The following is a 14,990-nucleotide window of genomic DNA, read 5'->3' as shown; positions in this document are numbered from 1 at the left end:
CTGAACAAAACTTTTTGGGCAAAACACACAGTTTTAGGGTTTTGAAAAAACCCTAAAACTGGATGAAACCCATCGTTCTGAGTCTGTGAAAACATTAAATTGTGCTAAAAAGCAAGCAGATGAAGTCTTGCTTCACCCCTTTTTCTACAGATGGGTTTCACGATGAAGTGAAAGTCTGAAAAGAGTGCAATTTCACTGATGTCACAAAATTGCTGGCTGAATTTGCTGTGTTCAAGTGTCACTGGTGTGGGGAAAACAATTTAGACAGCTACCAGGCATGAACAATACGGACTTCATACAAGTTCAGGAGAGATTTTTTTAATCAGTGTTCAGGTGAAAGAGAAGGTTTACAATACAGTGAATGAAAACAAAAGACAGCAAAGAGATGTCTCGGGTATAGTGATGGTACGACACACATAAAACGAGCCACCGTCCCCACGCCTCTCACAGTTTGCCTTTGGGCACATGTAGCATTAATTGCTGCCTCTACAGAGCCTGCAGACTGTACGCACCATCCACTGCTCGCATCAAAGAAACCACACACTGAACTTTATGAAATTTTTATTCAATGTGTTCACTTCTCTTCCCTTTTTCCCCTCTCTTTCTTCCTATTCCCCACCTTGGCCCCCCTCTCCCTTTTAAGCTGCGCCACCAAACAGACAAGAAAGACTTCTCCCTGCCATGTTTTTCAGCTCGACTTCCTTCCTGCCCAGAAGCACTCGAGTATCTCGTTAGTTCTCTCACAGCTAACATCACTCCTCTATCTGCCAGGAGCAAAAACCTGATTGGGGGAAACGTAACGAGAAGAAAGGATAAGAACGGGGGGGGGGGTGACATCAAGAAGTTTGGTGGGTGAGATTCTCTGTAGAGCTAGGTGTAAAGCCGTAATATCATTTAGCTACAGTAATTACAGATGAAAGAAACAAAAAAAGGGAGGAGAGATGAGAGGGTTTTCTCTCTCCGAGGACAATGTACACTGAAGAGCCCCGAGTTTCATCATGAAGTTACACATACATGTAAAACCACGCTGCGAGATCTTTGTCGTTATAACACGACCCTGGCTTGACTTCAAATGTACAAACAAAGGTTTGCAGAAAGCTTGCCTTCCTTCATCCAGTTTGTTTCCCCTCCACTAATACATAGCTTTTGCTCATAGCCAGATTATGACAACTGGGCACGTCCGGTTTTCGCAGCGCTGTGAACAGCGCTTTCTGTTTAAATCCTCTCGCTCACACACAAACACAAACACACAGTGGTCATCCATCAGCACCGAGTGTTGTTTCTTCCCCCGCATGTCTCATACACACAGGTATAAATCACTGCACCTGATTTCTGGGGCCAGGGTTTAAATAATTAAAGAGCTTTAATTTATCAGGATTTAGCACCTGCTGACAGTAGGGCTGACAGAAGAGAATGAGAGATATATTGAGAAAGAAAAAAAAAAAAAAAAGAAAGGAGGTCATTAAACATTAGAAAAAACATATACAAAATTATTACACATTGCACAAGACAAAAAGAAAGAAAATATCTAGTTCTAAGTGGAACCAAAGACTAGGTGAGAAGGCATTGAGGTTCTGCTCTAGAGCTACTTAATCTGCTGTGTTAAGATTTTTGTTATTTACCTGTTGGCAGAAGACAAACGAGCCTGTTCTACTGTTCTATGTGGGTAATCTTAGAACTAACTTGAAAGAATCATTAATGTAAAAATAACACAATTGCAAAGAAAGACACCCCCCCCCCCCCCCCCCAAAAAAAAAATACTCCCCCAAAAACATCCAGTAAAAAGAAGATCAAGCAAAGCTGTACTGATTTTTTTTGTTTGTTTTCCTGACTGCACATGCCGTCTTTTTGGAAGCATACATATAAATGATCATGGAGCTTTATGTTTCAAAGCTGCTGAAGTAAAGGAGAAAGTGATAGCCACAAGAAACTGGAGTGTTTTTAGTAAAGACCATGTAAGACACTGGGCATGAGAAACACACATCAATAAGTTACATTTAAAGTCTTTTGTTATGTCACTTCATCAACTGCACAAACTGAAATTGTGGTTATTTTGTTTTAACAATGACAAATAACCCCACCAAAAACCTAAATATTCAAATACCAGTGATTTTTTGTATTAAAACAAAACCAAAAAGTGGAGAACAAAGCACTGGGTAAAGCACACTTATAGAATGAAATCTGTCTTCAATTATGTCCTGCAAGAACCAGCTGTTGTCATGTTGTCACAGAAATGTAGAACTCTACTGCCCTCTTGTGGTTTAGACACATGCAAATAAACTCTCACATGAAAGTGACCAAATGAACCCAAACACACTGATTTTTTTTTTTTTTTTTTTTTTTTTTTTTTAAAATACTTGCATCTGTAGATTCACTGAATGAACTACTGTGTTAGCCCTATGAGTTCTGGAAGTTTGAAAACAAGATCTACCAGCAGGCACAAAGACATAAGGGAGAAACATCACAAAAAAGCAAAAATGCCATCTCTGGCTGTGTTTGACCCTCATTGTTTATTCTTACCAGTAGATCTGTCAAAACAGAATGAACACACCCAGCCACACTCTAATACACAAACACACGCGCTTCAATCAAAAACAGCACTGAAAAGACAGAGTTTTTTTCCCCCCCATCTGCTGAAAAAATGGTGGTCAAAAAAATAAAAAGAAAAAAAGAAAAAGAAAAAAAAGAAAGAAATAAAAGTCCCTTTACCCTTTTTAACCTTTTGCATAAACATGCGAGTAGAATTAGTATAATATATTTTTTTGTTACTTGAAGACTTCACGGAGTGAAGTTTGTTGTCTGCTGGCAATAGGTAGCCACCTAGTGGTTAGACCCTCTCATAACATCAAGTATTGACAATGCAGAATTTTTAAATCACGTTTGGATGTTTTGTTGCTAGATGACACTTTGTCATTGATAAACAAACAGCTTAAACATAGTTTAGCAGATACCTAACAAACTATCCAGTCTACAGACTCAGCTGGGAGGAGGGGAAGATAAGTGATTATCACACCAGAAACACAGTATTACTCCTAAATCAAACAGTACAATATGTTTGTTTATTTTTTTAACCATATTGCGTGATTTATTTTCAGAATAATAAACCTATATATATTCATAGTTACGATACCAGTTCCCTATGAAAAATAATTACCCATAAGTCAGTACCACCATCCCCATTCTAGATGAATGATGACACTGTGTGTTTTTGTCTTTTCAAGACCATCATCCCTTCATTTCACTGGATTCCCTCCACCGGTGGATTGTTTTCACACTTCAGTGGTCCATAAGGGAGCGCTGTAAAGCCTCCTGAATCATTGTGTGCTCATCTGTGGAATAATCCTGGGAGGTCATAAGCATGAGAAGGGGAAGAAAAAAAAAGTCACTTATATTCTAATTAACATAAAAAAACCCAACAACAAATAAACAGAGAGTGCTTTAACTTACAACAAATGTATCATAGGAGAAAGTGTGTCTGATCTTCAGGTGCTGGAAAAAGTCAGCACTCCTGTAGTTAGGATCCCCCCAAGGCATCGAGGCACAGATGGGGCACACCTAAAGAAAACATGAAGGTAATAAAACGATCTTTGAAACACATTATTAACCCAGCTGAAGCCAGTAAGTGTGTGGAAACTCAGTATGACTCAGAATTATGACAGAATAGGTTGTTGTTGTTTTTTTTACCACTTGGCGTGCATCTCGAGCATGTTGGGTTGTGCAATGTTCAACCAGGCCGTCCTGGTCGAGGTTCTGGCAGTTGCAGTAGGGGCAGGTGAAGGTGTAGCGATTTGGCACTGAACTGTGGCAATGAAACAGAAATAATAAAATGTCACAAGGTTTGGTTCTCAACTACATGAATATTACACTTGAAATGTAACAGGCATCAGCTTATGAAGAAATAAGTGGACATTTACCACAGTTAGTGGCCAATCTTTATCTATTGTCACATCAACTTTGCACCAGCTGAAAGAGCTTGAGAAAGACTTAAAAGTGACAGTTATTCTTTTTTCTTTTTAATAATAGGAATCTGTTTCCTGGCACAAAGGTCTGGAGGGTTAAATAACAAAATAAATAAATACTGGGATCGGTTTCTTACTTTAAACAGTGTTGGCCCAACATGCCACAATGTGTGGATTCTTTGTTTTAAAGGCTGCTGTTTGGGTGGGAAAAAAAAAACCCAGAGGCTACTTCCTGATTAGTCATAATAACCTCATTACAAGCGACGGCTTCTCAAACCATCTTCTCGGAACTTTCTCCAGGAAGCACAGCTGTCATAAATACTTAACATCCATATATGATAAAAACCAGATCCACTTCATACAACTTGACAAAAACAGTGTTTTATGTTGTTTTCTAAAGATGAATGTTGTACTGTTTTCTATACACTCTGGAAAACTTATGATCGGAAATTACGACAGGTAAAATGCAGAATGCTTAGCATATGCTTGATCATACTTTTAATACTATTTTTTTCTTGCAATCAAGATTGTGTTGAATTTGAAATCCTGTTTGTGCTAAAACTTCTATTTACTTTTTTTTTTTTTTACTTTAAGTGCAAAATGTATACACTACATATAGTAAAACCGCAAAAAGAGAGCGTTTCATTTTTGACTGACATGTTAGGCATGCCAGTGAAACGAGGCAGTAATGGAGCCACAACTTTGGAGTCTTATCAAACAACAATGTACTGCCAAGAGTTTATAATACTATAAACATAGGGAATTTTATATCACGAGAAGATATTATTCCATCATTTGTCACAATGAACAGGTCAACTGTTTAAATTTGGCACTTAAGTTACAGTGAAATCTACCATAAATCTATCATTGCATATATTTGATTGGGCCAACAGAACTCTATTTCCTATGTACAGTACTTTCTGCTGTGTCAATGAAGCCCTGTCACTGAAACTACTGACAGGGCTGCACTCATTTCCTTTTTCACTTTGGATTGGTGTTGGTCCAAAGGTGACCTTTAATTTATACAACCCAACAAGCAGCAGTAATTGCACGCAAAGTCTGACTCTAAAGTGTAAACCATTTTGCTTTATTATGTAGGGAATAGCAAATAATTGTTCTGCTTCTTTCCCCACCTGACGATGGCAGGCTGACTCTGGGCAGTTGTCCTGACTCCCTCCTCAATGTACTCCTGGTATTTTGAACAGGCAGCTGTGTGGCTTCTCATCTTAGAAAGCCCAACCTAATTGGGGGAGGAGTGACACATATCAGTAACTCCCAGTATATGACCATCATCATAAAATTGTTGCTATTATCTAAATATAAAGACAGAAATTTAGACACAGCAAAACATTAAGATTATGCATGTGCAGTTATTGGATCTTCACCCTCTGTGATTGCTTCATAAATGGGAGTCAGTTCAGTGATATTTTAGCTTTTGGTCTGTAGTGAAACTTACCTGTGTGCCACAACCCTTACAGGCTGCCACAGATGATTGAATGAGTGCCTCGAGTTGAGCAGCTTTAGTCCAGTGGCCCGGAGCACCTCGACATACAGCACAAACAGGCTTCTGTGGACGCAGACATTCCTGCAAACAACTGTGGCAAAACCTGTCAAGAGATGGGTGAAAGAATGTGATTACTGCACAAGAGAAATCAACTAAATTGTCAGTTTTAACTTGAGCTCTGGTTACCTGAGGCTTTTAAAAATATATAAAAAAACAAAACAAAAACATGCAACAACTCTGTTTGCATTAACGCACGGCCTGCCATGAGAAAAAAAAAACAAATACTGTCACTAAAACAAACCTTTATTATGCTAGTGACTGGACCTTCCTGTAACTCATATGGAAAGTCCCCCACCTCGAGAATAGCCAGGGACTTGTAGTTCTTTAAAGTGGTTTCAAGAGTTAGAGCAATACACATCCAAACTACAACTCCCAAGTGAGGCCTCCTTTTTGATGTAAACAAAACTGAAACTGATTTAGCAAGCTGGAACTGTTTTTGTCACATATTCGAGAGAGAGAAACAGAAAAAACGGGGTCGTAGCACGAGAAGACACTCGCGAGGCCGATATTTTGCAACTCTGGTGCGGCGACACATTTAAAGTGAAGCCCTTTCCTCCATTGTTTTTGCCTCTTTTCACTGCATCGTTGGTGGCAGACGCGGGTTAGGGGGAGGGCGATCGAAAATAAACGGCAAAAATACTCACGTATGTCCACACTGTGTTGTCACGGGACTGTCGAATATTTCGAGGCAAACTGGACAGACGAATTCGGACACGTCGTTGCTCCCGTCCGAGGCGTTCTTCTTGTGAGGTGCAGCGCTAAAGCCTCCGAGCATCGCCATTTCTTTTCTTCACTGAGTCGGTTCCACCACCAGCACCAACCGTCCCCGTGACGACGTCATCGGGTTCTTGTTCTTTTTTAAGCGCGAGGGGGCGGGGTCACCGGCGAAAGTAAACATCGTAACACATAATTGTACGACATACTTACTAAATCTGTGACACCCCCCCCTCCCACTAGATTTTGAAACCCCCCAGAGACATTCAAAATATTACAATATATAGTTATACAAATAAATCAAAATTATTCAGGCACTAATACAACGAAAAAGCAGGAAATCCACACCACTAAATGCATACCTTCGGCAAATCATTATGAACCCGGGAAATCTGTCTCTGTGCCCACGCGAGCCTATATTTTTTATTTCCCCCCCCCAAGCAAAACAAAAACAAAAATGAATGAAGACTGTGGATGATGTAGTTGGGGGTCTGTATCCCGTCTTCCCTAGCACGTGGGCTCCTGATGCTGATGAACTGTCAGGATTGAGCGCATGCGTGTTGTTATACTGGGAATTTCCAACAGCTGAGGAGGCGTAGCTAGCCATGACTAGCACTTGTTAAAGGTAAGATTTGCGAATGGTGGTATTTCTGTTTGAAAAAACGTCTTGATCTCCTAGTGGGAGCGCATTAACGTTTGGTCCCAAAAGAACATCACCTTAAAAACTCGCTGTGTCTTGATCTTTTATTTTAAACTGGCGAATAATGTCTGTGTAGCGATGGAACGCCCTGCTAGCCAAAAGCAATTGTTAGCTAACCAGCTACGCTGAAATGGGCGTTCACTGTTTAGCTTATATTCAGTAGGGGGGCCATAGCAGTGGCAGCATCGGGTTTGAGAGTCATGAAGAATTAATGTATACGTTCTAGGAGTATTACTTTATATTGCCATTGGTCACGGTGGAATAAATTTGTTGTAGTAGATACGCAGTTGTAAAGCATGCGTCTGGCTAAGGCTCATTGGTTGCTAGCTCGTTGAGCGGATGTTCGCAGAGATTTTCAGGTAACAGGTATAGCCAGCCAGCCAGCCTGCAAAAATCTGAGAGCGAAATGTTTGCTCTCCTGTTGTTCAAGCCTCGTACTATTTTCACGATGTGTTTGTTTATGAGTTTTGAGTTGAAGCTAAGCTAAGGCTAGGGTTAGCGCGACTCTGGTTTACACGCATGTAGTACCAATAGCTGAAACGTTCACTGGCGCAAACGTGTGAGAGGGATGTATACATCAGTAATGAGTTCCTCTCTTGCTTATTTAAGCTATAATTCCACTGGCCTTTTTCTTGGTTATGTACATTGTAAAACAAACAAATAAATAAATTTTAAAAAAGCCCTTTCACTATGTGACAGACAAAAAACCCACCCAAACGAATTCATCTTCACATTTCTACAGAGATGGTCCTGGATTAGTGTATCTTCCCTCTTATCTGAACCTCTAGATAATTCAAAACATGCTTAACCACAGTTAAACTGCATTTTCATTTGGCTAGAACTGAAAATGATATTTTTATCTTAACAGCTATTGCTTGTGTCATTTCAGCTTGGACATGGCTGATAACAACCCCAAGATCATGAATCTGTCGTCTTGATGAGTGACCTTGAACTCTACCAATGCTGAAACCAAGCAATGGAATAGATGCAAGTCTGTGTGCCAAGGAAAACCTCCCCCCTGACGTTATCTTGCATGACAGAGGCCTGTTTTTCTGGAAACAAGTCAGGCTTTGAGCCAAAACCAGAGATGCTCATACCAAGGCATCCTTATGGGCTACAGCCTTGCTACACCAACTGAAAGCACTAGAAAACTGCACCTCTTGCTTAGAGGATGTGCTACTGAGTGGATGCAAAGACTGACTCCTCTGCCATCTCTCCACAACATTAACAATTAGTGTATACGGTTTAAAAAATGGTAACCAAAAATGGTGTCTGAATGTGGCATTTTGTGGTTGGGCATGCTAAAAGGTGTGAGGCTCTCTCCAAAAAGTATAACAGCTGACTAATAGTCTGCTGCTAATAATGGATGCCAAGTTAAAAGAGGACCTGTTCCGGAGGTATGTGACAGCACTGGAGAAGCGCCTGGAGGAAGGAGGGGATAACAGGGGGACTGGAAGTACGCAAGAAGGGGAAAGAAGCAGACACAAGGACAGTGAGGCTTTACTTTCCACAGCCACAGCTCTGCTAGGAGCCTATCAGCCAGATCCGGCACAGCGATTTCGCATGGTGCGTTTCTATGAGGTAGTAGAGAACTCCCTCCGCTCTCAGAGAGGAGTTAACCTGAAGGGCCTGGAGAGAGCCTTCCATACCCTGGAAACCATCTGCACCAACCTCCTGCTCTTCCCTTGGAAGAAGGAATTCAGATGTATAAAGGTGACTTTATTTTATTGATGGGATATTTAATATACTTTGCTTAGATTAGTTTACTCTAATAGCCAAAATTTCACTATTAATACATTTGTTATAACAGAATGAATCATTATTGTCCAGTCTTGAGCTTTGAGATACTGAGCTTTGGCAATTGATCAGGGCAGTGTGTGTGTACACTGAAATACTTTTGTGAATTTGCATATCTTTCAGACTGTCTTTTGCAGGCAATATATATGAATATCTTTCCTGACCTTTAGTGTGGAAGCAAGACTTTTACGTTTGTGTACACATTCTCAGGCTTTATGCAGATATCAGATATCTGCATAATCTTAAGAGATTTGTGTTGTTGTACCTTAATTACTTGTTGTCTAATCTTAACATCATAAAGTGTGTATACAAACAAAAGTTTGATCCCACCAGCTTATCTGAAAGTACATGAGTGGTTCTCCCCTGTCTCATAAACTGCTTGACATGTTTTTTAGTAAATTAATATCTAAAAGTAAGAAAATTTTTCTGAAACTGTTAAAATTTGTATAGATTTGTAATTTTAGTGAACACACATGCAAAGAGGACCTGTTATTATGATTGCTTCTGCTCAGTTCTGCTCGGTGAATAAGTGACAAATTAAAAGGAAAGCTGTAACTCTTGACCCCTCTGTTTTGCTTTGGGAATTTATGTTGCTGGCATTCTTTTGCTCTACTTGTCTTCTTAGAGGGAAAGCACTGCAAATCAATACGAAGTTGTTTGGTGTGAAACATTTCTAACCTAATAGGAGAGGGAAATGTCCTTGCACACAGAGCCGAAACCGTTATGAATTATCTTATGGCGTTCACCCTCACAAGATATCAAGTTAACTGATTGTCTATGGGAAATTTCTGTGCATGTTAGACAGCCTTCTGCCACCCAAAACGGAAAAAAATAGTTGTGTCCCCACTTCTGGTGGTTTTCTAAAGCACTTTATTTGTTTTTCCCTTGAATCTATCAGCCAATTTTATCTAGAACTATATCTAAAATAAGTATTTGATATTAGAGAGGTGGCCATTTCAGCTTTACATTGAGGTTGTTGTAGTTTGTGCTAATCATCTGTTTTGTCATAGAAAGATGTGCATTTCTATATGTTTTTGTCTTTATTTTTGGCTTCATGTCAGCCTGTTTTAAACAACTGACACTTATGCTGATTCTCATTTCTCTCTTTAAGACCTTCACTGGCCCATATGTGTACCATCTGCAGTCTGCCATTTCTGATGCTGAACTCCGAACTTTAATGCGCACCATTGGCTACACCTGTGACCATGATTCGCAGTTCCATTTGCAGGAGCATCCAGGAGGTGCAAATCATCTGCGGCAGTTGGCATTTGAACTCTTCCTGGCCCAGGCAGAGTGTCGTCTTCTGGGAGAGGTAGTGGCTCTGGCCCGTGGTTCAGCGTCAGAACTGGAGGCCCTGGAGCTCCGCAGAGGTTGCAGAGATGATGCAGCTGGCTGTGCTGAAGCGCTCCGCAGACGTGACAGCCTTGGGGCAGATATGGCTCGGCTGTCCGTGCGGCCATTGGATATTGAAAAGCCTCATGCCCACCACCTTAGGCGAGGTAGCCGACCATCTAAGTCTGTGGATGTTACAGATGGGGCTGGTCACTGGCATGCAGCGGTTAGCAAGCCTGTCTTGAAGGCTTCATTGAGTCTGAGGAAGGAGCCTCTATTTGTGGATGCAGAGGAGGATATGAAGGATGAGATCATCAGGCCCAGCACCTCAATATCTCTTTCCTCTGTGGCTGTTCCACCTTCCTATAGCCCTGTTGCAGATTTCTTCCCAATTCAGTCACCTCCCCCAGCGGATCCCTACACATCCTACCATCCATCCTCTTTAGATGAGATTGACTTGTACACAGAGAGGGGTGGGGCTGGCACAGGAGGAAGGCAGACCCCGTCTCGACCTCTATCCAGAGAGCCTCGAGATGGAAGGGATGGGTGGCTGCACAAAGGTCATGGTAGTGTGAAGTGCCAGGGTTGCGGGCTGGGCTGCACCACAATGGCCTCCTGCCAGAGGTGTGACATGATCCTCTGTTCTGCCTGTCATGATGTGGACCCCTCCCCTTGCTGTGGCCTCCAGGACTACCATCCAAAATCTCCACGACCCCTTGATGGATACATTCCTGTCAAGGAAAAGCTCTCTGTCTACTCTAATACTCATACTCACTCCCATCTCCATCCACACCCCCTCACACTGACCCACTCACATTCTCATCCCCACCCTCACCCTCAGATGGTGGAGAAGCCCCTCATGTCCACTAAGCTGTTTCCCAGCAAGTCTGTTGCCTTGACAACACCAAAGGGAGGCAGCAGTGAGCGAATAAGCATGGGGGGATCGCGATGCGGGTTTTGCAACAAGCCAGGTGCATCACACACCTGTGTGAACTGTTCGAAAGTGTCATGTGACTCGTGCATGGGCTTGTATGCAAAAGATATGTGCACGCGAAAGAATCCTCAGCACAACTTTGTGCCCAACCATCAGCTCAACTTCAAAACTGGCACCATATCTCACCTGGTGTACCGATGAATCAGGCAGCCAGAATATTTTTTTCCCTTCCACTCCCCTCCTTTAACCTGCAACATAGTCTTGCACGATTGCTTTAGCTTTCTTTCCATTTAAATCATTCATGTTCTTCATCTCAGTCCAGTGCTTTATTTATTTTTTTGGTCTTAGTTTTTTTTTTTCCTAACCCTCTTTTAAACTTTGTACATTTTATCTTACTGTTGTAGGGCCATTGGATGCACATGCCACAGAGAGCCATATCGTCTGCCCATCTCTCTGCCTTGTACAAGTTCAGGCCTTTTATCTATTTCTTCTTCCTTTTACCTTGCTACCTGCTCTTGAGTAGTCATGTGATGTTGTAGCGCTTCCCAAATCCCTCAAATCTTGTCCTCATCAAAAAGGGAAACTGGAGAAAGTTTAATTCCTTCTCATTTTGAATGAATTCCGTCCAAATGAACATAATCTACTTTGCCTAATTTCTCAGCTAAAAAATCTTCTAATATATATAAATATATATATAAATATACAGTATATATATATATGTGTGTGTGTGTGTGTGTGTGTGACTGAATGAGTGAACGTGTATGCGTGAGTGAGTGTAAAAAAGACCTCTGAGCTTGCATTGTGATAAAGGGGTCTTTTTAACTTGAAAAAAATATAGGAAAAAAGAGAAAACATACACTGGAAGTCAATAAGTCAATAGTATATATTTTTAATCTCTATTCTCTAGAACAACGTGAGACTGTTAAATGGGCATGAGGCCTGGCATTAGGAATTTTGGGGTATAAACTTATATATGTGGGTATGGGGTGGGGGATATCTCAAGGGGACACACTGAGACAATGGTCGAATGCCATAGATTCTATTTAAAAGATTATGCCTTGTAAATTAATCCTCAATTGTTTCTGGTTGTAGGACTGGGGTTAAATGCTGCTGTTGACTTGAGACATTGAAGACAAGCGGCGTTGATTTCTTTCTGGTAGTTGTGTCAGTTCCAAGCCCCCACTCCTTTTCATTACACTTCTCAAGCCTTCATGGATCATGATGTTGTAGTGCCCCTGCACTAGATCAGTGGTTCCCTGTTAGTCTTGGGTGGGACCACAGGAAGTCTCACACTGGGCCAGAAATCTAGGGATTATGGTTCAATTGAACAGTTTGTCAGACTATTGATAGGATAGGTTTTAGGCAGTATGAAAGTACATACTCTAACATGGTTTCTGTCTACCTCAAATGGCTTCAGCTTATACACCCAGTATGACATTGTGGTTTTAAACTAGCCCTAAGATCTAAAGATTGTTTGTTTATTGCATCTTTCATTTCTAATTTATGTTTAAGCAAACTAGAAAGCATCACCCTTTTACAATCAGCTGAGCCTGTCAAGTGGTAGAGGCCAGCAAAGACATCAAAAATGTTACACATGCAAACTTTAATGCGGTTCAGTATTTTGACAAGTACATAGCAGTTAAACACTTATTTGCAGTTTTGCTGATGAACTATTTACCACATTGCTTTTTGCACTATATTTCACAGAGCTTTCTGCACAGCACAGTGACTGCAGGCTGGAGTTTTTGATTTATTTCTTGCTAGTTAGTTTTGACAGCACATTTTTAAACACTAAATCTGCATCTGTTTGATGTATGGGGGCAGAATGGGAGGTAGTTATGCTAATAAACTAAAGTAATGAATTAAACTGCATATTTTAAGGGGTAGATATACTCTGCTTACATTTGAAACTGAGGACCATACATTTAGTGTTTACCTTTAGTAATTAGACTTTCATTTTCATTGTAATCTCAATTGTAATATTTTATATCGCAGTTGATCGTCACCAAGGGCTAATTTTAAATCACATTGCATTAAACAAAAAAGTCTGAGTCTGGGTTATTTTGACAGACTGCTTAGGCTGTTGTAGCCTTTATGTTCTGTCAGGAGTAACCTCTAAATGCCTTAAACTCATTCAGCTGTCTTATCCTAGTGTATTTAAGCTCTTGATGTTGTTGTTCTCACCCTGTTTTGTCTTTAACCAGCCTGTAGGTTTAAAATTAACATGTGGTTAACAGGCTAGAAAATGAAGTTCACTTCTCTGATGGTGAAGTGAAGAATTCAGAGTGAATTAAAATTACACCTAAGAGTATGGAGTATGTGTTGAATACAGAACATACCTACCATGTATATTAACATAAATATGCAGCAATGAACACATTGTACATCTGTAAACATTGTAGATGTTTTGCTTGGAAACAGGTTTGGTATATATTTTGTTTGCGTAGAGATATTACCTTAACACATTGGTTTCAGAAAGTGACATCTGATTTCATTCTTTTCATTCCTTCCCTTCAAAACTGAAAATTGTCTTTTGTGTCTTTATCATATTAAAGAAGGGATCTTTTGATACCAATTAGATGTAGTTTTAGCGGTTCTTTGAAAGATGTTCTTTTGCTAATTTGGGTATCAAAAATAGAAGTCTTGAGTGCCCTTATGGGAGGTGTGCAATTTTTCTGTTTCCATCAAAGAAGACTTTCTAGATATTTATCATAGCTATATTTCAGTTATTCAATTCAAATCATACCAGCAACAAAGACAACTTTCAGATGTATTGAGCCATGTTGAGTGATCATATTGCCAAATGAAGAACAAATATCTTACCGGAGGAGAAAACAAAATTATGTGGCTTGCCTGGATGTACAGTTAATGTAACATAAATCTGTGATTTTGCTAAAGTTTAGCTTCGTGTCTGTAGATGTTGGCCTTTTTAAGAAGCCTAGAGAGAAACCCCCCCCCATCAACATAGATACCTACTCACACACCATCGGATGTGTCACTTGAAACAGTGGACTGATAACTTGTGTAGGTCACTACAAAGGGCTAAACAGTCTGCAGGGCTGCTGCTAAGTTTGTGGGCACTGTTTTAACGTTTTAATGAGAAACTGACAGATCAATATCTAATGAGGGGCTTACATTCATCAGTTGTTATGAATTACTGATGTTGGGAAAACAAATGTCATGGAACACTGAGCCATTTTAACATGATTGGTTTATCCCACACTTGAAACACTCAAGTCATTGTGGAAGTGAATGCTCCCCTTTACCTCTGTGTGGTTATCTTACTGATATTAGCAGTCTTGGTGTAGTTAGGCAGCCTCTACCCATTTCCCTAACCTTCCTCTTGGCATGCTCTGTACAAGGCCCATACCCATACCCACACCCCACCCCACCTACCTTGGCACTGAGGATCATCGCACAATGTATTTGAAGGGGTATGGACCTTGTGATCAATGTGTGGGCTTACATGGGGTGGAAAGGGAAAATAGCCAAAAATTGTTAATTGGTGAATATATAAAGAGAAATGAAATGAAGCAAAACGTAAATGAGATTTTATAAATTAATTTAAAGAATAAAGTTCTGAAAAACAAAGTTTCCTATCTTGAATTTTTTTATTACTCTTTGTTTGTTTTTGGTTGATTGACATTGAGTTTGTACTGTCAAATCTGTACACATAATTCATTGTTTTTGAACTACTGTAAGCACTTTTGACAATCTGAATTTGCAACTATTGGATTTGCTAAATTGTCATTTTGTTCAGTGTAATGTTAAGAAAAAGGCCAGAGTTTAGGACTCAACATCTCAGCCTTTTTAATCTGACGTGTCGGTACTGGTGAAAAAGAGGTAATTACGGCTCTTTTTCACTCGTACCTACTCGACTTGACTCAACTTTGGTCGCTCTCATGGCTCATTGAGTGACACCACTTTCCAGATAATTGGTGGCATGCAGTCTGTTGAGATCAAATTTTTGGATTAACTCTGATCAGCCGA

At 40.3% G+C, this 14,990-nt stretch overlaps 2 protein-coding genes across 2 annotated transcripts; one reads left to right on the top strand and one right to left on the bottom strand.

Moving 5' to 3' along the window:
- Positions 1 to 2,309: 2,309 nt before the first annotated feature.
- rnf114 (ring finger protein 114) lies at positions 2,310 to 6,387 on the bottom strand. Its single transcript, XM_063463226.1, has 6 exons — positions 6,168 to 6,387; positions 5,416 to 5,566; positions 5,093 to 5,199; positions 3,685 to 3,799; positions 3,448 to 3,555; positions 2,310 to 3,342 (listed from the first exon to the last, which is right to left on the bottom strand). Exons 1-6 carry the CDS (start codon positions 6,302 to 6,304, stop codon positions 3,277 to 3,279), a joined length of 684 nt encoding a protein of 227 aa, XP_063319296.1. The 5' UTR covers positions 6,305 to 6,387; the 3' UTR covers positions 2,310 to 3,276.
- A 400-nt stretch (positions 6,388 to 6,787) lies between these two features.
- On the top strand, positions 6,788 to 14,585 carry spata2 (spermatogenesis associated 2). The gene is made up of 3 exons (XM_063463225.1): positions 6,788 to 6,862; positions 7,827 to 8,650; positions 9,846 to 14,585. The coding sequence occupies exons 2-3, from the start codon at positions 8,300 to 8,302 to the stop codon at positions 11,199 to 11,201; spliced, it is 1,707 nt and encodes a 568-aa protein (XP_063319295.1). The 5' UTR covers positions 6,788 to 6,862; positions 7,827 to 8,299; the 3' UTR covers positions 11,202 to 14,585.
- The last annotated feature ends 405 nt before the right edge of the window (positions 14,586 to 14,990 follow it).

This window comes from Pelmatolapia mariae, linkage group LG20, assembly GCF_036321145.2.
Source record: "Pelmatolapia mariae isolate MD_Pm_ZW linkage group LG20, Pm_UMD_F_2, whole genome shotgun sequence".
NCBI classification, from domain to species: domain Eukaryota; kingdom Metazoa; phylum Chordata; class Actinopteri; order Cichliformes; family Cichlidae; genus Pelmatolapia; species Pelmatolapia mariae.
The sequence above is the reverse complement of the archived record's forward strand: the minus strand, read 5'-3'. Positions and strand labels throughout refer to the sequence as shown.